The sequence below is a fragment of the Aulonocara sp. 'chitande type north' Nkhata Bay genome, linkage group LG3, assembly GCF_057382095.1.
Source record: "Aulonocara sp. 'chitande type north' Nkhata Bay isolate Kocher_YH1m ecotype deep benthic linkage group LG3, A_spYH_male_GT1.1, whole genome shotgun sequence".
Taxonomy (NCBI): Eukaryota; Metazoa; Chordata; class Actinopteri; order Cichliformes; family Cichlidae; genus Aulonocara; species Aulonocara sp. 'chitande type north' Nkhata Bay.
Window position 1 is genome coordinate 5,370,308 of NC_141346.1, and position 24,600 is coordinate 5,394,907.

At 40.2% G+C, this 24,600-nt stretch overlaps 1 protein-coding gene across 1 annotated transcript; it reads left to right on the plus strand.

Moving 5' to 3' along the window:
- Positions 1 to 24,600, plus strand: LOC147333630 (protein NLRC3-like). The gene is made up of 11 exons (XM_086286427.1): positions 1 to 174; positions 259 to 360; positions 6,436 to 6,558; positions 14,930 to 15,008; positions 15,170 to 15,374; positions 15,514 to 17,311; positions 18,716 to 18,889; positions 19,138 to 19,311; positions 19,570 to 19,725; positions 22,973 to 23,019; positions 23,195 to 24,600. The coding sequence occupies exons 1-11, from the start codon at positions 86 to 88 to the stop codon at positions 23,749 to 23,751; spliced, it is 3,504 nt and encodes a 1,167-aa protein (XP_086142553.1). The 5' UTR covers positions 1 to 85; the 3' UTR covers positions 23,752 to 24,600.

The window sequence follows — 24,600 nt, forward strand, 5'->3', positions numbered from 1 at the left end:
TGATGGAAAGCAGGGTTTCAGTTGATGTGCACATGAATGATTTGTGTTTCCTCTGCAGGTAGAAAGTGTGTGTGAGCTGAGCAGCATGGATCAGTGTGAGGACAGAGAGGAGGGAGCCCCTCCCTCTAAAAGCACTCTGTGTGGGGAACATGAGAGCCAGACCAAAGCTCAGAGGTGAGATGACCATCTCTAACTGTCCATGACTCTTCTCCATGTCACAGCTCAGCACTCACATCACTGCTCCATCATTATTCACAGGAACCAGCCTGGACCTCTATCCAGGAGGTTGTCTTTAAAGAGTGACGCTTCTAAAGGAGATAAGGCTAATTTTAAAGCCCAGCAGACATCTGATCAAAAAAGGTGAGCTGTTAGTAACATGAACTTTTTGAGAGGTTATTTAATATTATTTAATATTATTTAATGTTTATTATTATGTTAATGTTTAAATTATTTAACTATATAATTTAATTATGTAATGTTGTTGGATATAAAGTGCAGTTCAAACATCTCATTCCCTGGGATTTTTTTTCTCATGTGTAAGGAAACATGAGGTTCACCTTAAACAGTTTCCCTGTGTAAATATAATTGGGCAAGATACGAATCCACATTCAATTGGATTATAAATGTATGTAAATAACAGAGAGAAAGCACTGGCATAGAGAGAGCATAGACAAAAGTGCATGTGTTAATGAGGCAAGGTGGGTAAAGTGTTGAATGCCCAGAGTAGAAAAGTGCTGTATAAGAATCAGTCCATTTACCATGTAAGGTGGCACTGATAATAATTTCAGTAATATTGCTGACAGTTTGATGGTAGGAACTGTTATTACATACAATTTAGTAAAGCAAGCCACCTAATCAAACAATCTAAGGCCCCATCCATATTACTACAGTACCTGTTGGATTGTGTTTGAATATGAGATACGTGGACATCTACCAATTGGCTGAGACCTGGCTTATCGAAGAACAAGAAGTGGCTACAGCTGTTCAAAATCCCACAAGACTGGCCGACATGATCGACGATGGGCAGGGCTGTGAGCACTGTTTTTATTTATTTATTTATTTATTTATTTATTTTTTTAAACACAATATGGATAAGATCTTCGAGAAGGTCATGGCTCTGCTGAATGGATAACGTCTTGAAGAAGAACAGCCGGAACTGAGAGACCTGGTGACCAGTGACATACATTAGACCAGCTGCAATTTGTTCCCACTAACCAAAGCAGCTACCATCTTCATCTCATGTGGCGCCCCTGGCGCCAGCTAGATGCTTAAGGCAAAAGCTGAACATGGAACACACACGCACACATACGCATATACACTGACACAGAACTATACTCACCATTTTTGTTCTTTTTTTCTCCTCGTCTTTCCTCATATTGTGCATTTTCCATTGTTGTTTGGTTCCGGGTCGCTGCTCGTGTGGCTGACGGGCCAGCTATCTAGCCTGACCTGTCTCCCCAATGTGATGTTTGTGTATTGTCGGTAAGGTCTGTCTCTTAATTGCCGACTCGAAGATAAATAAAGTCTTCTGAATCTGAATCAGGTGCTACACAAGTTAGAGCACTGCTGCGATCTTCACTAAATAGATAAAACCAAATTTAAAAAGAACCATGTCACTATTTTAAAATATTGGCTGAAAGTCTTTCTCATGTTGTAATCATCATTCTCAAAAGTAATTTTTTTATTTTAGTCTGAGTCTTGTAGGATGTGTTAGGATTAGGGATGGGTACCGGTGTCCGGTGCCATCATGGCACTGGTTCTGACATAAACGGTAGTAACCAGACCGAAAAGCAGCGCACATTTCGATGCTTTATTTCGGTGCTTTTTTTTCCTGAGCTGTGATACACTTCTAGCCAATCATTTTACGTTTCCGAGGATAGTAGGCGGGGCCAGGTACGTACGTTCTTTTAGAGCAGAGCTACAGATTAAAAATGCCCAAGACGAAGCGGTCAAAAGTCTGGCTGTACTTCACAGCAAAAGATGCAAACTCAGCAGCAACAAGTGCTTTAAGGTGATACTGTGATACTGTCAAAGGAGGTAACACCTCGAATCCGATGAAACACCTGGCGACCCATAACGTTTTTTTTTTTAAAAGCCGAGAAATGCGCCGTATTTGATAGCTTGCTGTGAGACCTCACACCGAGCACATCTACTGCTGGTGGGTTGCCTGTTATCGGACCCGGATTTAGCAACATCCCCCAAAAACCCGAAGAGGAGAGTCCTGGCCCCTAGCCCTGCCAGTGTAGCAGAAATGATGAGGATGATGATGGCAGCAGCAGCCGTTCTTCTCTGCGCGAGTAGCTTAATGTTGTTCGTGTGTAATTTACGTTGAGTAGGCTAACCACGTTATTACATAAATGCATGTAAGGTGAACTAGCAAACATCATCATAGCCACATGCGGCTGTCTTCTTGTTTGATGGCAGATACTCCCTTCACCCTGGCCAAAAAAGGCTAAAATGACCAAAGAAAAAGAGGGAAACAGTTAAACATGAGAGGTTTTTGGACAAAGTTTGTGTTTTTTCCATTGGTTAAGCACTGCTTCCAGCTAAGAGTGATACCATATATGCCCCATAGCTGCAGAAAAGGCTAACATTGTTATCTTTTTACAAAAAACCAGCTGAACATGAGAGGATTTTGGACCAATTTTGTGTTCTCCATTCTTTAAGCACCGGTTTGAGCACTGGCACCGTTTCAAAAGTACCGATTTGGCACCGGTATCAGATAAAACCTAAACGATACCCATCCTTAGTTAGGATAAACTGATAACAGGTCTGAGCTGTTGCTCACAGTTGGATTCAAGTAACTGGTGCAGAGGGGAGGAACTAGAACTAAAACATGTGCTTATGCTACTTTGGGTGCCAGAAGATGAATACATGTCAAGCACTGAAGAGCAGAAACTGTAAAAACACTGATGAAATTAAGAGTAAAACAAAAATGTTTGATGCCAAACACCAGAAGTTAAAAGTGTTAGGTAAACATTGACTAATTGACTAACTGATTAATTCTTCCTAAATCCCATCTGAAGTTTTCCTGACAGCAAGTTGTGAGAGCTTATATATATATATATATGTATATATATATGTATATATATATATATATATATATATATATATATATATATATATATATATATATATATACCTACCATATTTCCCGGACTACAAAGCGCACCTGAATATTAGCCGCACAAGCTAAAATCAGGGGAAAATCCTGTTTTGTACATACATTAGCCGCGCCTGACTAAAGGCCGCAGGTGTTTCAATGTTGACTTATCATATGTAAGAGAATATGCACAAAGCGAATTGTCAGGAAAGAGATGGCTGTTTGGAGACACACCCCTTTTATTAATATTTTGAAAAACAAGTTACGGGTACATATTTGCATAACTTTTTATGCAAAGTACAAGTAGCGGTAATTACAAGTACGAAACATGTACTGTGCTTCATAAATGAGTAACAAATGTAGTACATAACAATAACCTACAGTACACCAGAAAAATAGATTCAGACTACCTTTTAGGCTCAGGTGCAGTGACACGGCTTTAACAAGAAGAAAAGTCAGTCATTCACCATCTTTCTCTTCTTCCTGCCACTAAAACCACCAAAGTCCTCTTCTCCAGTGTCGGAAACGAACAGGCTCAGGATGGCTTCGTCATCCACTCTCAGCTTCTTTCCTTCGTTGTCACTTTCAAAACCAAAGAAATCCTCGTTGTCAGTGTCAGAGTCGAACACCCTCAGAAGGGCCGTGGCGGTGTCCTCCTCTCCATCATGCAGCAGTCCAGTCCTTCGAAATCTGTTGGTGATCGTGGATGTTTTCACACTTTTCCACACTGTCAGATTCCACCGGTGGAGTTGAGCATAACTTGCTTTTCGCAAGTTTATCGCCGCTCGTCATCCACGCCTCCCGCTGAATGCGTAGCGCTACTTTGAAGTTTGTTTTTCGCGCTACTTGTCCGGCACTATGTTTCCTGGCGGATGGACATGTGATCAACATACCACTCTTGAACCCCGATACTGTGTGTCTGATCACATGCCCTTCCGCCAGGCAACGTAGTGCCGTACAACGGCGGAACAAACAAAACAAATCGTCTTACGATATGACAAAAATCATGGACAATCCATAGAAAAGCCGCACCTGACTAAAAGCCGCAGGGTTCAAAGCTTGTGCAAAAAGTAGCGACTTATAGCCCGACAATTACAGTATATATATATATATATATATATATATATATATATATATTAGGGGTGCAACGATACACAAAATTCACGGTTCGGTTCGGTTCGATACTTTGGTGTCACGGTTTGATATTTTTTCGATACAAAAAATGTTCATGCCTTTTTAATTTGGCATTTATTAAAATTATAAATATATATTTTAACTCAAAAGTACAGTTTTTAAATTTAACCCTAACCCTTGTGCGTGTTTTTTATTTTGACAGCGAATGCGCACCTGCGGACCACTTATGTGCAGCCCTGGTTATTTAGCTCGTCATATTGCAGCCACAGAAATTATTTTGTCCATGAAACCATAAAGCTGCACTTTCTTTTTGCCTTATAGTCTGATTTGTCATAACTTCTCCGTTTTGTGGTAAGCTTTTCTTTGGCTGTCACTTCTTCACCCTGACCTGTCTTATTTGGCTCAGCAGAACTAAAATATATATCCTGCTGCGTTTACACACGTACTCACATAACGCTCAGCGATTCTCTGCGCGATCAACCTCTCACATGTTTAAGCTGCGGGAGATTTCACTTGTCATGTTTGCATAGTAAGCTAACGATTAATAAGACGATGTCAGAGGAATTGGTGCGCAAATTATCATCACTCACAGATCAGTGCTGTCGCTCTCTATACACAGTTCGCACGATTGCAAAGTGAAAGCAAAAAACAAGCGCAAATTCAAACGCGATTTCAATATGTCACATATTGACAGTGGCTCACCGATGCCAATGACATAATTACCCAGCTACTTTTCTGAAAGAATGCAAAAGCACTGACATATATTTTCCTTCCTACAATAGCCCGACGGGCAGGGCAGAGATAGATTTTGGTAGCCGACTAAAAAAAATCGATAGCTCCAGGACGTCGGGCTAGCATATTGCAAGCCCTGTATCTGATTGAGGAATCACTCATCTTTGGAAAAGAGAGTTTATTACAGAGAAATGTCTCTTTCCAAAATAAAAGCTATACTATCCGCTTCTTCTGGGCTATATTCTCAGCAGCATAAGGAGAATCATGTGCTAACAGCTGTCTAAATGACTCGGCTAAAGTTAGTAGCATGCTTGTTGTTTTGGTCTTTGCACTAGAATGATGTCGGCGTAAATGTGCAGTCATATTCGTTGTGTTCCCACTAGTGCTTTCAGGTTAATCTCGTTGAAATGACCTTAACACCACAACACGGCAAATCTCCGTTAATGAGCTACCGCCGATCGCCCCGTGCGTGGGGCTAGACGGCCAACACGTTAATGAGCTAACTGCGCTAACACACTAGTTCCCACCCATGTAATTGAGCATTGCATGGCACATCCAACATACTGTTTTACTTTAGTCCATGACTCGCTTACCTTCAGGGTCATACGTCACATGAAAACCAAAATAATTCCAAACGCCAGATCTGAATGAGGGTGGGGGAGGTCCAAGGAGAGCTTAACTTCTGTCTCGCTAGCTTGCCCTGCGCTCTTCCTTCTGACTATGCTGTCTGTGTTGAGCGCTCAGTGGATCTGCGCTCGACAGTGCAGCCTAGGCGGAGTAGTCGAACGCAGATTCACTGAGCGCTCAACACAGACAGCATCGTCAGAAGGAAAGTTGATAAAATAAATTACAAATGTTGTATTGTTCGATACATATGCGTACCGAACCGAAAGCACTGTATCGAACGGTTCAATATCGATACGAATATCGTTGCACCCCTAATATATATATATATATATATATATATATATATATATATATATATATATATATATATATTAGTGCTGGTGCAGCATAGTTTGTACAGTGTAGATGACTCCTTAGAGTAATTTGTCCAGTTCTTAGAGAGCTAAGGAAAACAAAAGACTTTCATCATATGTGCAGTTCTGGCCCAGCTCTGGAGATAATTCACAAGTTACACTTGTTCAGTGGTGAAGACAGTAGTTCAGAGAGGCAATAGAAAGTGCCTTTGTAACTACAGAGTCAGAGGAATTCCTTAATTCTTTAAAACATGTTAAACCTGTACATTTAAATTCCTTCTCACATTAGGACCATTAATAGTCCTGCATAATGTAAATGACTGTTTACCTCTGGGTGGTGCTCTGTTCCTACACTGCCAACGCTAATTTGGAGTTTCCCTCTGCTCATGCTCAGCCAAACCACTTTCTCTTTGGAATGATGAAGGTATTAAGTCTTCTTCAACTTATGTGACTCCAAATTAAAAACACATTTTTCTTCCCTAACAGGATTGACGGTAGACCTGCTGGACCTGAACCTGTACCCGAACCCAGCTGTGTGTCCTTAAAGAGTGACTGGTCTAATCCACGTGACACTGATTTTAAATTCCAGCCTCTGTCTGCTGCAGAGAGGTGAGCTGTTAGTAACATGAACTCTTTGATTTAACTGCTTGATGTTGTTGGACATAAACTCCAATGCAAACACATTTCCTCAGTCCTATTTACACTAATTATTGCAAGATAATAAAAAAATTGTACAGTATAATGCAGGAAGATGTTAAGGTTCAAAATTGAGGAAGGAGAGTACAAACCACCCATGGTCCAGAAGGTCTTGGTCAAACAATGATTTTTAATGAACACACGTGTGGGAAGAAAACTCTGCACGCCGACAGCAAGTAGTCTTCAACTTAATCAAAGCATGAACAGATATTTTATAGCATCAGGGTTTGATTTACTGACGCCCCTTCATGCGTCACAGATACATTTTATACATAGATCAGATCAACACCACAATGACTTTTAACCCAGAAGATCATCTTCTATTTTCATGGCCGGTACTTTCCGTTCTTGTCTTAAAGTGAATTGTTCCTCTTTCTTACCGAGACATGACTAATCTCTCCTCTAAATAAATCTAACTCATGTGTGTGTGTATGTTGACCTCACATGCTCTTTCTCAATTCACCTGTTGCACTTCTGACCTTTCACCAGACCAGAGGCTCACTGAGACTATATGTATGTCTTCTACTAAATAAATGTTTTAACCAAGAACCTCTACTTAAAAGCTTAATATAAAATGACCTGATATATAAGTGTTTTGTAAGCATGTACTGCAATTCCTTCTATGGCTCCAAGTCACTTGCACAATAGATTGTCCGGACATCGCGCCGAACAAAGCTTCCAACCCCCAATTAATTGACCGAGCTCCAACTCTTTAATAAGCACAGATATGCATTGTGTATAAAATAGTCATAACTGCACCTGAAATACAAGGTCAACATAATAACTGTATGCATAACATCTTAAGGCCTTCTTAAAGCTATCTGTTACATTGTTAAAGCCTCGTCTTAGCCTGCTGCTCAAAATAACTTTCACTTCTGCAAAACTCTCCAAGCCTGTTTCCTGTCCTGTTACTTTTAGCCTTTCTGAAAGACACACACTGTTCAACCCCTGAATGCAATATAAACTCCAGATTATATTATTAATGCAATGGTAATAATGATGATTATTTAACAATAGCAGTAAAATAATTTCCCTGCTCCACACTCCCTCTCTCGACCTCTGGAACACCAGAGGTCGCAATACATTGTGTCCTCGCTCAGACCCTCTCTAGCCGTCCTCTGGCTCAACCAGCTCCCATTCGAGAACACTCCATGTGTAAGCTTAGGTTTTCTCGGTCCCTCTCTGGTGGTTCAGCAGGCCTCGAGATCTCCAGGATCCTCGCCCCTCCTGTGGTCGCCGAGATCGATCTTCTGCAAAGGAAACAAAACACCTTTTCCTGGACCTCCCTAACTTATCCTATCTGGGACTCTTTAATCAAAAGCATGATCCTAATTATCTTCTTAACTTATTGACTTATATTTATATATATTCTTCAACGTTCCTCATCCCTTTAAAATTCTTTAAGCGCTGGTTTCACGTCCGGTTGCTCGCTCTATTTTTCCCTATCTGATCATCAACATCCTGTACACAAACTGTCCACCTTTTTAACAAAAAATCATTAGAACCAGCCTATTCTACTAAAAGCTCCAAAAGAAAAACAACCACTTTAATCAATTAAGTTTAAGCATATAAGCAATTACTCCTGTATACATTTCATCATAGCTAAATGCTGCCTTGAAACAACTCCTGTGTGTTAACACTAACTTCATTTTAAAACCTCACATTTCCTATGTTATCACCTGTTTTTGGTATAGCCTTTTATTTCATTTTGCTCATTTTAATGTAACAATGCCTTCTAATTCTAGTTTATCAGACTTAACCAAAATATATGCTTTCCTTCCTCTTTGGTCCTTCTTTAAGTTCAGTCAAAAAGCTAAATGAATTTGAGGCCTTTTGCCTGGAATCAATACTGTCATGTGTGTTTCTGTGTAATATCTGTCTGTGTAAGCCTACATTATAACCACTACTTCTAGAAATCAAAAAAGAAATCAAACCTGTTCTCCTCCTTCAACCCTCACTAATTTTCCCCTAAGGATATCTTTTTGTCAACGTGTCCCACAATTTCCCTCTAAGATTTGTGCACAGCTTTGAAAAACCCTGGTATTGTATCTTCTAAACAGGATTCAGTTCTGTCATGGTCCTGGGCCATGTTGGCCCAGTATTCTTGGTTCCTTGTATTTTCACTCCTTATTTAGGCCAGGTTTTCTGAGGTGTCCTGTTGTGGTGTTCCCTAAGTGTTTTTCCCTTTGTGACTCTTACCCCCTTGTGCCCCTCTGTGTATTTATGAGCTCTCGTCTCTCTTTGTGTTTATTCCATGTTTCCCCCAGCCTGTTATGTCTGTGTTCTCCCCGTGCGTAATCTCCCTGTGTTCTCTGGGTGTATTTAAGTTGTGTCTTCTGTTATGGTAGTTGCTGGTTCGTCTGTGTTGTTTCCCCTCGGTCTCCCTGCGTCTCTTGTGTATTTCCCCGGACCTCCCTGCATCCTCGTTTCTGGTTTGTGTTATTAGCTTACCCAGTTTAGGTTTCCGGTTTCTTGTTTTTCCACCAGTGCTGTTTTGTGCCCCCCGTTGTAAATAAATATTCACCTGCACCAGAGCTGCCGCCTTTTGGGTCCTTTTCTACAACTCCACACGGCTTGCCCCGCAAACCGTGACAAGTTCACTTTAATCCTTTAACCTTAACTTAAAAATAACAGTTTCAGTTTTACCATATCCAAATGATCAAAAACCCAAAAGGTCCTAAAATGATCCTAAATTATTAAACAATTAAATTATTAAACCCTAAACCCCCCTTTATCTTGATACATTTCATGTGTCAAGATACTATACAAAACTTAAAAATGCTCAGTTTCCCCACTCATGATCCAATCTATGTCATAAAAATAAACTTAAAACAGAACAGTTATCAGTCATGTGTTTCTTCAATTAATGGTAACTGAGTTACATCAAAAAATATTTCCCCTTTAGCATTTGGCATTCTCCCAACAATATACTATAATCCCATAATCTAACCCCACTTAATAAAACAAAACAGAAATTTTCTCTGGTAAAAACAAATTGTTTGTCCACATTTATTCATCCTCACATTCACTCACACATTCACTCCATATTTTTGCTAATAGTGGAGCTTCCCGCGTCAGATTCTTCACCCTCAGCAAAATGAGCTCAGTCATTTTTATTTTCCATAGGAAAATATTTCTTTATGCTTTTGGACTGGATTGACTCGCATAAAATCCTTTTTACAGGTAGCTTTCTCCTCAGCCAATTGTAATCTGGAAAGCCCCCCTTATATTTGCTCTTCCCGAGAATTTTCAGCGCCGTTATTCACTGTTGCAGGCCTGCTTAAAACAGAAATGAAAAAATAGAGCTGATTGTTAGCTCACAAAACACAAAACAAAATCACCTGACAGGTTTTCTTTAAGTGCACTGTTACAAAATAATGGGCCCAATTTTAGACATGTCGATGTTTCCTAAAACTCCCTCTATTAAAAACAAAAACAACAACAACCCGAACCTAACTGACAGAATCAACCCATCACCACAACAACCTCAACAACCTTAAACACACAAAAGTTTTGCCACCACATAATTTCACCTCCTCAATACACCGAAAGTCTCATTAAAACCACACAATTTGCACACAAAAATCACCCCCTTTAACATACTTAAATTCAGCATAAAACCCCCTTATGACAACATATAATCACTAAACTATAAATTTCCTACCCAAATCTGTACTTCTCTTCTCTGCTATGCTTCCTCTTCTGAAAGTCACTTCCTCAGTCACACACACACAGGAAGTTCCTTCGTCACCACTCACTCCAACTAATTTGCATACTGAGTCATCTCTCAATGAGTTGCTGTAACAACAGAAACATATGTTTAAACATTACCAACTCATTAAATCATTTTATTTCTTTCTACAGTGATCACTACTTGATCACTCAGTACGAGAGAGCACTCCTAAGTCACTCTTTTAAAACTACTTTAATCACTTTTTGTTTACATAACTCACTCCCTTTGTCATATGGCTTCTTCTATTCCTCAATTACAAACTCAAATGTATTTTATTAAACATTCACACCATTGTATCATTCATACAAAATAGCAAGCTGTTCTTCATTGCATATGTTTGTGTTCTTAGCCAGGTTTAATCAGTGTCTATGCATTAAACTCCATGAGCTTGTCTTGTCTTTATAAGGTTAATGCATTTTCTGTTTGTGTGTGTGAATTTGCATATGTTGCTTTTGCAGTGTGTCAGACTCCTTCATAATTTTGCCTTTAAACAGTCAATTTTCTCCTCCCCAAATTTACTAACCCAAATTCTGATTTCCTACCTTAAATAGCAGCATTCCTTGTCCTCAGCCAGAAGCTAGGGCTCCACTTGCCACTTACCCCCTTCGCCTTAGCCCAGCGGCTTTACCCTTAAGGTCCCGTCTTCTTCACTTCATCTCACCCGTGAGTCTGAGCTCACCGGGACTGAGTGAGGCCGAGTAATCGTGACTGTGCCTGCCTTAGGTTGTCCCAGGGTTTCGAGGTGGGATCTTACCCGTCATGGGCTATCCAGCCTTCCATACTCGCCTGATACGGGGCCCAAGTGGGCAGGGGAGGGAACACACTGGCTCTGGAAATTAAAGGAGTGTAAGCTGCTTCCTTCATTGCATCTTATATTAAACTATCTCACTTTTGATTCTTTCCTCGAATAATTTCACATATGGCACTTTGTGTATGTGTGTTTTCTATTCATTAATGTAATTGTCAGTTATTTTCTCTCTTCATTTTACTTTTTATCTGTTTGTTTGTAACGTTCTACTTTAGTTCTACTAAATCTTGACGTAAAAACAATACGCCCTTATTTCACGCACACACACTCTGCAGACTTCCTCTGTTCACACACTCGCCTATGAGTTATAATTATTAGTTATTTATTATTTTGTTCAAATCACACAGAATCATTCAAATCGAGTACTCACAGCATTCACATCACAACCTTCAACGTGCTCACTTTCAATCCTGCAAGACGCAGAGATGGACATCTCCTTCACCTAACATAAACTAAATTACCATATCAACATACAATTACTGAAATTCAGACTCAAATACACCGTCTGTTTTAATAAAGTAAAAGAGTAAACGGGTGTACCAAGTGTATGTACTTATGTGTTTTTAAACTGAAAGAAAAAAAAACTCAAACTCTTATAACATCACTCATGCATCTCTTAAATTAAAAACACTTTCAAACTTTAAACATCCTACTTTACATCACCAAAGAAATACCTCTCACACCTTTATTCATCATTCAAAACCTTCTAGTCACCGCATTCACACACTTAAACTGTGACCAGAGTTGAGGAATATAACTCAAAACAAACTTTCCTAAGAGTATTTTAGACATGCTTGTCATAATCAGAAAGAGCAAGTCAAAAACAAACAAACGAAAAATTGAAACCTCCATTAATTCTCACCGCACACACAAGAAATTGAAAAAATAAACCACACCAGCAACTAATGCTGGAGAAAAGTCACTACTGAAAGTAATGTGTTAGTCTTAAGTATATACAGGGCACTCAATATATTTATATATCTACATCCAAACTCAGTCAATTACTATACATCCACTACGGCAACTCAAAACTTTATTTATAGTCCTCTAATAAACATAAATGGCATCTTAAACACACACTCAACAATGTTTGCAGCAGTATTTGTAAAACCAACTGTGGTTTAAACAGTTCGCTGCTTACTCATTTGCATTTTCACTCACACACACACCGTCTAAAAATAGCTCCAGCATTGCCTCAGACTCCTTTCACACAGAGATCTCTTATTTTATATTACAAAGACATCTTATATTTACAACCACTGTCAGATCTGTCAGCTTTAGCGCCTACACAATTTAGACAAATTTAAAATAACCGCCCAGCGGATAAACTCCCTGAGTTTTTTGCGACCAATTAACCAGTATCAGACTCTACTGTTTCTGGCCTCATCTCTAAAATCCCTAACTCAATTTAAAAGCGTCAACCAACCCAAACTTTGCCTGAAGCTCTATTTTTGGCATTACACAGCCAAGGCTTACCCCGAAATTTTAAGTTAAAGTTACACGCCCGAAGTCCAACTTCTTCTGACCAAAAAAGCGCAGACTACCGTTCCAAACGGTAAGGAGACTCTAACTCCTAGCTATTTTGGAGGTTCCCAAGTTCTCCCCGGTTGCCAACCGTACTAACCCTATTCGCCGATAGGTCAGGGCCAAGCGTCCTTGGCCGGGAGGGAGCATTACCTCCGAGAACTGCGCTTCCTAGCAGACTCGAACTGCCGTCCTAGAATAATTTATAATACTTTGAAACAACAATCAACACCCAACACAAGTGTATGACTGAGGCAGATGCAACCTAGTGGTCAATTTGACCGCTCAGGTCCACTCTTATGACCAAATTTGGACTCTAACCAACAAAATAACCAATTCCCTACCAAACTACTTGAGACTCGAACTCAATTTCTTTGGGACTTCAACCCAGTATTTAAACTTTTCTTATCAGACTCTTAACTGCTTTCATTTCTTCTTAGCAGAACTCTAACTGCTTCAACTCATGAGATTTTTCATCAAAATCAAAACAGACATCCACCAGTAACTTCAGTGAGTAGACTTAAATTTTATCATGTCCAATTTGGCACACTTTGGAAATAATTCAACAGGTAGTGCCTTACCTTTTGGATAAGCCGGCTTATGCCCACTCACTTCGACCACTGGAATTCATGTCTGCCCGTCAGACCACCTAAGACCAAATTTCTCCATCTACACCTCCAATCCTCCCTCCTCAACCACCGGACGAAGCCCCCAAATGTTAAGGTTCAAAATTGAGGAAGGAGAGTACAAACCACCCATGGTCCAGAAGGTCTTGGTCAAACAATGATTTTTAATGAACACACGTGTGGGAAGAAAACTCTGCACGCCGACAGCAAGTAGTCTTCAACTTAATCAAAGCATGAACAGATATTTTATAGCATCAGGGTTTGATTTACTGACGCCCCTTCATGCGTCACAGATACATTTTATACATAGATCAGATCAACACCACAATGACTTTTAACCCAGAAGATCATCTTCTATTTTCATGGCCGGTACTTTCCGTTCTTGTCTTAAAGTGAATTGTTCCTCTTTCTTACCGAGACATGACTAATCTCTCCTCTAAATAAATCTAACTCATGTGTGTGTGTATGTTGACCTCACATGCTCTTTCTCAATTCACCTGTTGCACTTCTGACCTTTCACCAGACCAGAGGCTCACTGAGACTATATGTATGTCTTCTACTAAATAAATGTTTTAACCAAGAACCTCTACTTAAAAGCTTAATATAAAATGACCTGATATATAAGTGTTTTGTAAGCATGTACTGCAATTCCTTCTATGGCTCCAAGTCACTTGCACAATAGATTGTCCGGACATCGCGCCGAACAAAGCTTCCAACCCCCAATTAATTGACCGAGCTCCAACTCTTTAATAAGCACAGATATGCATTGTGTATAAAATAGTCATAACTGCACCTGAAATACAAGGTCAACATAATAACTGTATGCATAACATCTTAAGGCCTTCTTAAAGCTATCTGTTACATTGTTAAAGCCTCGTCTTAGCCTGCTGCTCAAAATAACTTTCACTTCTGCAAAACTCTCCAAGCCTGTTTCCTGTCCTGTTACTTTTAGCCTTTCTGAAAGACACACACTGTTCAACCCCTGAATGCAATATAAACTCCAGATTATATTATTAATGCAATGGTAATAATGATGATTATTTAACAATAGCAGTAAAATAATTTCCCTGCTCCACAAAGACTAACAATAAACAAGATGCAACATAAAATCAAAGAACAGGGGAACCAATGGACTAGCACGAAAGGTCAAGACAATGAGCACTGAAGAATTACACATGAAAGTAATGAACTCAAAATGAACTCAAAATAGGAAATTACACCATCACCAACTCAACAGGAACTAAAAAAGAAAAAGAAATTAAATAACACAACAAACATCATGTTGAAGTACTGTAATGATATTAAAATGTAGCAGAAATCAGAACTCAAGCATGAACAGAAAACTTAAGAAAATAACAAATAAGGACTTGGGTTTTATTTATTTTTTTAAAAGATGGCAAAATGGTTGCCATTGCTCTCTAACTTTTAGTCAGTAGTCACTTGGCTCGCAAGGTGGAAGAGCAGCGAACTATGGTGTCAAATTTTAATAATGTTTTGGGGATAAAATGTGCACTAGAAACTTCTGTCTGCCACTTTGTTTGTCTCTCTGGGGACATAGTTGATGTGAAATAATTTTTCATGATTCCTCCACAGAGTGGATCAGGAGAGCTCGGAGGTTCCCAGTGGTCAGTCTGCCCAGAAGCATCAAACAGACCTGGACTCCATATTTATGGTCTGTACATGTACAACAACTACTTTCACATCTATTCTGTTCACAGTCATCTCCATGATGCTCTTTGTAGACCAGTGGATTGTCAGTGTGTCCAACATGGATCTGATGTTTGGCTCCATGATTTCAGTTGATTGGCTCATTCATAATGTATTCTGTTCCAGCTGCTGGAGGACAACATCATCACTTTTGTGAAGAACGAGCTGAAAAAGATGCGGAAGGTTCTGAGTCCAGATTACCCAGAATGCATAGAGAGTCAGCGGGAGGATGGTGAGCAGAGGAGGAGCAGCATAGAGGGATTTGTGAAGATCACAGTGGACTTCTTAAGGAGAATGAAGCAGGAGGAGCTGGCTGACTGTCTGCAGAACAGTAAGAGGATTTCTCTAGCTCCTGATTAACTAGAACATTTTTTCGTCTTTGAGGAGATGGATAACATTGGTTTAAACAAAGCTGTCATCTGGAATTTGTAAAAAATGAACTGATATTTTTTTTTTGGCTGATTTTTCAGAACATCTGGCTGAAGTTTGTCAACTTAACCATAAATCTGCTCTGAAGAAGAAGTTCCAGTGTGTGTTTGAGGGGATCGCTAAAGCAGGAAACCCAACCCTCCTGAATCAGATCTACACAGAGCTCTACATCACAGAGGGAGGGACTGCAGAGGTCAATGATGAACATGAGGTCAGACAGATTGAAACAGCATCCAGGAAACCAGACAGACCAGAAACAACAATCAGACAAGAGGACATCTTTAAAGCCTCACCTGGAAGAGATGAACCAATCAGAACAGTGCTGACAAAAGGATGGGCTGGCATCGGGAAAACAGTCTTAACACAGAAATACACCCTGGACTGGGCTGAAGACAAAGCCAACCAGGACATCCAGTTCATATTTCCATTCACTTTCAGAGAGCTGAATGTGCTGAAAGAGGAAAAGTTCAGCTTGGTGGAACTTGTTCATCACTTCTTTACTGAAACCAAAGAAGCAGGAATCTGCAGCTTTGAAGACTTCCAGGTTGTGTTCATCTTTGATGGTCTGGATGAGTGTCGACCTCCTCTGAACTTCCACAAAACTACAATCCTAACTGACCCTAGAAAGTCCACCTCAGTGGATGTGCTGCTGATAAACCTGATCAGGGGGAAACTGCTTCCCTCTGCTCATCTCTGGATAACCACACGACCTGCAGCAGCCAATCAGATCCCTCCACAGTGGCTTGGCAGGGTGACAGAGGTCAGAGGGTTCACTGACCCACAGAAGGAGGAGTACTTCAGGAAGAGATTCAGAGATGAGGAGCAGGCCAGCAGGATCATCTCCCACATCAAGACATCACGAAGCCTTCACATCATGTGCCACATCCCAGTCTTCTGCTGGATCACTGCTACAGTTCTGGAGGATGTGCTGAAAACCAGAGAGGTAGGAGAGCTGCCCAAGACCCTGACTGAGATGTACATCCACTTCCTGGTGGTTCAGGCCAAAATGAAGAAGGTTAAGTATGATGGAGGAGCTGAGCTAGATCCACACTGGAGTCTGGAGAGCAGAAAGATGATTGAGTCTCTGGGAAAACTGGCCTTTGATCAGCTGCAGACAGGAAACCTCATCTTCTATGAATCAGACCTGACAGAGTGTGGCATCGATATCAGAGCAGCCTCAGTGTACTCAGGAGTGTTCACACAGATCTTTAAAGAGGAGAGAGGATTGTACCAGGACAAGGTGTTCTGCTTCATCCATCTGAGTGTTCAGGAGTTTCTGGCTGCTCTTCATGTCCATCTGACCTTCATCAACTCTGGACTCAATCTGCTGGAAGAACAACAAACAACATCCCAGAATTCTGAAACAAAAGACTCTGCAGGGACTCTGTTCTACCAGACTGCTGTGGACAAGGCCTTACAGAGTTCAAATGGAAACCTGGACTTGTTCCTGCGCTTCCTTCTGGGTCTTTCACTGCAGACCAATCAGAAGCTCCTACGAGGCCTATTGACAGAGACAGGATGTATTTCAGAAACCAATCAGGAAACAGTCCAGTACATCAAGAAGAAGCTTAATGAGAATCTGTCTGCAGAGAAAAGCATTAATCTGCTCCACTGTCTCAATGAACTGAATGATCGTTCTCTAGTGGAGGAGATCCAACAGTCCCTGAGATCAGGAAGTCTCTCCACAGATAAACCATCTCCTGCTCAGTGGTCAGCTCTGGTCTTCATCTTACTATCATCAGACGAAGAACTGGAAGCGTTTGACCTGAAGAAGTACTCTGCTTCAGAGGAGGCTTTTCAGAGGCTGCTTCCAGTGGTACAAGCCTCCAACAGAGCTCTGTAAGATGTATTTCACCGTAGCAGACACAGTAGTTGCAGTTTAATAGCCTTTTACCCTTTAACTGCAACGTGTGTGTGTGTGTGTGTGTTGTGTCTGGTGGCAGTGTAGCAAACGGAATTATGTATGTCAAATTTTATTAGACCTTTATTAGGATTTTTTTTTTATTTACTCCCCAGAACCAAGCCCCTCACATCAAACCACTTATGCACTGGCGGGAAGGGCCACAAACCAACTGCAGAGAGTGTGGCATGGAGAATTGGGCCCCCAAACCTGGGGGGAGCCTGAATTGTTCTAAAAGAGATTTAGACACAGACAAAAGCATGCCTTCCCACCTGCAATCACACACATACAAATGGCCTCACTCAGCATGAGGCCAGACGAAAATCAACAATGTGCACACACTCACACTTCCTAAACATAATCTATATTCCCAGATCCAGCCATCAGTACCCCCAGACGGGCCATCCGTTCCCAAACCCAAGCATGTCTTGGGTTCTATCCTAGACTACTGCGATTTGTTATTATCAGCATCTCAAAAAACTCAAAAAAGCTTTCAATTAATCCAAAGTGCTGCAGCAAGAGTACTTAGGACTAGAAAGAGAGAGCAGATTTCTCCTCTATTGGGTTCTCTTCATTGTCTCCCTGTTAAATCCACAATTTAAAATCCTGCTCCTCACATACAAGGTCTTGAATAATTAGGCCCCATTTTATCTTAATGTCCTTTTAGTGCCATCATCCTATTAGAGTACTTTGCTCACAAACTGCGAACTGGAGCCTATCCCAGCAACCATAGGGCGAGAGGCAAGGTACACCCTGGACGTGTCACCAGTCTATCTCAGTGCATAGCAGACACATTGCCAAATCATATTGAATATTTCTTTGCAATCACGAAGTCAGACCCAAAAAAATATAAAACCCAAAAAAGTTTTTTGGTTTTTTTTTTTCTTCTTTTGGCTGGTATTTAGTATTGCATCTGAGAAATTAGGCTTTCTTGTCAAAGGTTGGTTTTGGAAAAAACAAAAAAACCAACACCAGACAACAGCTTTTTACAAATGGTAGAATGTTGCATAAAAAGCAAGTGAGAAATGGAATGCTCACCCCTTGTACAAGGGGCAGTGGGGTTGAAAAGCTTAAGTGCTTTGCACTTTGTGTAATTCTGAGTTGAATAGCATGGCACAGCAAATGTGTACGATGGAAACTTGTGTTTCATTGGTTTTTCAGATTCTAATCTGGTATGGCTGAGGCTGCTCCTCATTGTATGAATCAATAGGAGGTTATTTAAGAATGACTGAGTTGAAGCTGTGCCGATCAACCCTACCCGAAGCTATCGCTATAAATAAATCCTCTGATATCTCTCAGAAAAACGAATGATTTTGTCTTGTTTCCTATTATTGTCTTATCAGACTGAGTGGCTGTAACCTCTCAGAGAGAAGCTGTGAAACTCTGTCCTCAGTTGTGAGCTCTCAGTCCTCTAATCTGAGACAGCTGGACCTGAGCAACAATGACCTAAAGGATTCAGGAGTGAAGGTTCTGTGTGTTGGAGTCGCAAGTCAACACTGCAAAATAGAAACACTAAGGTCAGATCAAGTGATGTTTAATTTTTTGTCAGTGATTGTTAGAAAAAAAAAAATACGAGGAAGCTAAATTTATCCGTGTGCTTTTGTGTCTTTGTGATCTTAGTAAAAATTTTAAATTTCTAACTAATACTCAAGTCAGAATTCATTAACAAACAGAAAAAAAATATTGCCAAATCTAGTGACTCCTTGTTGCAAAATGAATACATATTAATGACTGTGTTATTTGTCTTTGCGTTCATAATTTTCAGACTTACTGACTGTAACCTGACAGAGACAAGCTGTGAAGATCTGTCCTCAGTTGTGAGCTCCCAGTCCTCTTGTCTGAGAGAGTTGGACCTGAGTAATAATGACCTACAGGATTCAGGAGTGAAACTTCTGTGTGTTGGAGTAGCAAATCAACACTGCAAACTGGAAATTCTAAGGTCAGATCAAGTGATATTTACATTTTTGTCAACGATTCAGGAAAAAAATATCACCAAGAGGCTGAACTTTATCCATGTGCTTTTCTATCTTTGTGTTTTTTATTCAAAAATCTAACATGGCTAATGTGGCTAAATGATTAAGACAGAATTGATGAATCAACAGGAAAAACATTTAATATTGCCAAATCTAGTTGCACTGTAAATGTACTTTAACACCAGTGGGGTTTTTTTTTTATTTCTGTTTAAAAAATTTTTTAGGCTAAATGGCTGTAACCTGTCAGATTCAAGCTGTGAAGCTCTGTACTTAGTTATCCGCACACAATCATCTAGTCTCAGAGAGCTTGATCTGAGTAACAACAACCTGCAGGATTCAGCATTGAACATACTGAAGACTCCAAACTCAACAATTATCAGGTCAGATCAAGATTATTTTTCTTTTAAAAAATGACCAACAACAGTTAAAGATAATGAGGAGAAACTGTAAATATCAATCTTGCTAAATGTCTATTTTTATTTTATTTTGTTATTAAATAACATTATTAAATTAGATCATTTGACATAATAATAGTAATTTATTTATTCACTATTTTGCCTTATTATTTTGCCTTACTATTCCATGCACATGGTTGACACTGAAAAAATCTACTAGTTATGTATGGATAATTTTGCAGACAACTGCAAATTTTAAAATTTAATTTGTCACACACACAAACATACACAGTACGACATGTGGTGAAATGCTTACTGCTGTGCAAACCACAACCATTAAACAACAGTGAAGAATTTACAGATTTGCAGATTTACAAATTATGACAAAATTTAGAAATTTAAATTAAAAAATTATGTGCAAATAACAATTTAAGAGAGAAATTATAAGAAGTGAGCAAATAAACAGAGTGCGTGCAGTGACGTATTGTATGCAACTCCAGTCCTACACCTGGTTCAGGGCCTGAATATCCTGGGGGAAGAAGCTCCTCCTCATTCTCTCTGGTTTGGCCTGAAGGGAGTGGAAGCACTTCCCAGACCTCAACAGTGAGAAGAGTCCACTGTTGGGATGGGAGAGGTCCATGATAATCTTCCTGGCTTTGTTCTTGCACCACTTGGTGTAGATGGACAGCAGGTCAGGAAGCTCTGATCAAATGATGCGTTCGGCTGAGCGCACCACTCTTTGTCTGTCCTGCTTGGTGCTGTTCTATGGTTAGGTCTGGATCAGGTAACCTTTAATCCTCCCTTAGTAATTCTGCAATAGGTGTAGGCTGCTGGGGGATTCCCATGATGCACTGAGTATTTCTTCTTTAGTCACCTTTCTCACTCGTTATGTGTGAACAGACCTATCTGCACTGAATCATACTTGTTATTAATTTCTGGCTCTCTTCCACAGTATGTCTTTTGTCCTGTCTTCCTATGCTCACCCCAAATAGTTGCGGCAAATGGTCACCCCTCCCTGAGCCCAGTTCTGCCGGAGGTTTCTTCCTGTTAAAAGGAAGTTTTTCCCAATTAGGGGCCCCAATTAAAATACGCTTCCCAGCTTTCAGACAGCCTCCGAGACAGCAGAAGACAGGGTAAACTCACCTGTTGTTCTGCAGCCGTGGGGCAGGATGTAAACACCACTTGAAGATTCTTCATTTGTGGGGCAGGGATTGGGTTCCCGCTGTCCAGCTTGGTAATCTTGTGACTGCACTTCCGAGTGTTATTCAGGTTGGCCAGCAAATCGTAAATGGTAAATTACCATTACCTGATTCTTGTATAGTGCTTTTCTACTCTCCTGGAGTACTCAAAGCGCTTTATACAACACACCACATTCACCCATTCACACAAGCACTGTTTTGTATACTTGCCAGTTCTTTCTAACATTCACATTCATACACATTCATACTTCAATGGGTGTATCAGAAAGTAGGTGGGGGTAAGTATCTTGCCCAAGGAGACTTGGCATGCAGACTGGGGGAGTCAGGGATCAAACCACCAACCTTCCGATCAGCACATGACCTTCTCTACCTCCTGATCTACAGCCACCCCCCATGTGGTGGTTGACCCATGATGTTGCGTGCTGGGGCAGCAGGTTGAGGGTTACAGATGTAACTAGACTTAATAAACTGAATCAACATCACTGAGTTATACTAATTGTCACAATCCCCGAAGCCCAAGCTGAAGGAGTGTGCGGCAGTCCTCCAAGCAATTAACAGAATACACTATATTACTGTATTTGTGCCATGGGCAGAGCTGTATTTTTTAATTTTTTCAGAAATCTCTCAGTCAGAACATATTATGTCATGTTTAGGTCGAAACTAACTTCCTGCTAACTTGTAACTCCATTAAATTTCATAAATTATGTTTTCATGGATTCCTGGATGTTAAACTTAGTTGTTACACTTAGTAAAGCAGCAACACTGATCATTTTATTAACTATGAAAGAATTTAGACAATTTTTAACTCTCAGTGATGCCACAGTGTTCATTTGCCTTTGGGACCTGAAGGAGATGGATTTTTTGACCCAGATTACTCCGCAAGACTCCTGACTACAGTAGCTGTAATGCTTTGGCAGTCCATCAAGCAGTGCGCCTTCATAGCTTACCAAAGTTGTACTAGAACATTTTTTGACAGATTTCTGCATGCCGTGTACCACACAAATTCAGTTCGAGGTCAGTAAGCACAACCAGAGTTCATACATAAGGCGCGCTGTCGATTTTTGAGATCATTAAAGGATTTTAAGTGCGCCTCATAGTGCAAAAAATACGGCAGATAAAATTGAATCAAAGTTTTATTGAACTAACAGAGAATCAGAATCAAAATATATGCTCTTAACCATTTTAAGGAGCCTGGAAAGAAAGCGACTGGCCTGTCATGGTCTGTGTGCAGAAGGCAGAAAAGAAAGACCCAAAATGTATCTCAAAACTCAGCTTTTAATGCTGGTCAGCAAAAAGAACAGAAAACTAATTAGACTAGAAACTAGAAACCAAGACATGAGAAACTGACGTGCAAAGTAAAAACTGAAACACGACATGCAAAAACTTGACACTGAACTAAACCTACACTAAACACAAGGACATAGTTACCAAAACCTAAGAACAAGAAATTGCAAACCAAGAAGAACTGGAGAGCAAGAAATACAAAACAGAACCCAAACCCTAGGTAAAAATCCAAGATCAATAATAATAATAATGATGATAATAATAATGATCCAAAAACCCATAATACTGGGTCACCGATCCAGAACTGTGATATGTCCTTCCTAAAGTTTTTTTGAAGTGATGTCAGGTAACCTGACCTAAGCCCACACTAGGGTTTAGTAATGCCACAATTTAACATTGGTATTCCCATCACTGGTCCTGATCACCCCAAATTTGTGTTCCAGAGAATGGTGAGAGTCAAGGAGTAAGTACTAATCTCAGTGTGTGGGCCTGTGATGAACTTTAATGTTTAGGTTATCACATTCTTTAGTGTAAATAACCGAGTAAAGAAAGATACTTACTTTTTAAAAAAATTTTTTTTTACACACGATACTTGGAATCAGTCATATTTCATTCAATACAGTGGGGTACTGACCGATCCAGGATCAGTCGAAATCCTCAGCAGTTTGATGCATGTATGGATACCATGTAATGTCCATGTGTGCATGCTGAAAGAGAACTGTGCTGGTCTCGCCCCTCTTTTTTTCCAGAGTGGAGCCTGCTGGAGTCCAGTGGTTGAGACCAGGTCTGAGGAAGTGTAAGTAGGTTTTTAATGTGGTTCATAAAAACACAGCAGCACTCATTTAACCATCTTCAAACTGTCACATCACTCATTCACATCTCTGATGTCATGAGTCATCATCAAACTGTCAGTCAATGAACAGATGATGGATCAATAACTGCAGCTGGATTGTGTTTGTTCTCTCCATCAGATTCCTGTCAACTCACAATCGACACAAACACAGTACACACAAACCTCAAAATGTCTGACAACAACAGGAAGATGACATATGTGAAGGCGGTTCAGTCATATCCTAATCATCCAGACAGATTTGATCTTTATCCTCAGCTGCTGTGTAGAGATGGTTTGATTGGTCGCTGTTACTGGGAGGTTGAATGGAGAGGAAGAGTTGAGATATCAGTGAGTTACAGAAGAATCAGAAAGAAAGGACGAAGCTCTAACTGTTTGTTTGGAAGGAATGATCATTCCTGGAGTCTGTTGTGCTCCGATGATCGTCCTCGTTCTGTCTGGCACAATAACAGACAAACATCCATCTCCTCCTCCTCCTCCTCTGTCTCTAACAGAGTAGCAGTGTATGTGGACTGTCCTGCTGGTACTCTGTCCTTCTACGGTATCTCCTCTGACACTCTGATCCACCTCCACACCTTCAACACCACATTCACTGAACCTCTTTATCCTGGGTTTAGAGTCTGGTCTGGAGGTTCGATGTCTCTGTGTGCACTCCCTCCTGTTAGGGAAACACTCTGATTGTTGAACAGATAGTTCAGTCTGTACATGTCTGTCTCTTTGACTGAGAAACACGTTGTCAGATTCATGGAGTCAATCGGTTGATGTTTTGAACTGTTCCAAATGATTCCTTGTAAACTGTAAAGTCCCTTAACCTCCTAGGACCTGGCATCCATATATTTGGACATCACATTTTTGGTTGTCTTGACCAAAATATTACATTTTGCTCCTCAACGGCCTAATATCCACTCACAAGGACATTATACTGGCTCTATGTTATCAAAATGTAAAAGTATCCTCATATGTGGCTCTCTCGTTTTTCCTAGAAACAAAAATCAGGTAAAAACAAAAACTGGTGATTCTTCGGGACCCAATGAATGTTAAAACAATCAGCCCAAATATCAAAGTGAAATTAAAAATGTATGTGATGGAAGAATTTGGATCTTAGGAGGTTTAAGATGGAAGGTACAATCATTCCTGGATCGCCATCTTATTTTTATTTTTCCGCTAACTAAAACTCGCTGTGAAAAACCTGTGTCTCTCTGAAGCTCCGTTCACAACCTTTACATTTCCTTGTTCAACAAGCATGTCCTGAGCACATTAAAGTGAATGCAAATGTTTGATTTCTCTTTCTTAATGTAATTTTTCTATCTCGGCTGAATAAGTGGACATCCAATAGTACTCAGTGTATAAAATATTAAAGAGATTGAGCATCTCTCATGTTTCTGTCATTCCATAAAAACAGCTGCTTTAAAAACTGAGCCAATGAAAGGAACATGAATTTATATATTGATCAGATTCATACAGCCCTGATGTAACTCTGATGATCTCCATGTGGCTTCCTGTCCTGACGGATAGGAAACATGTGAG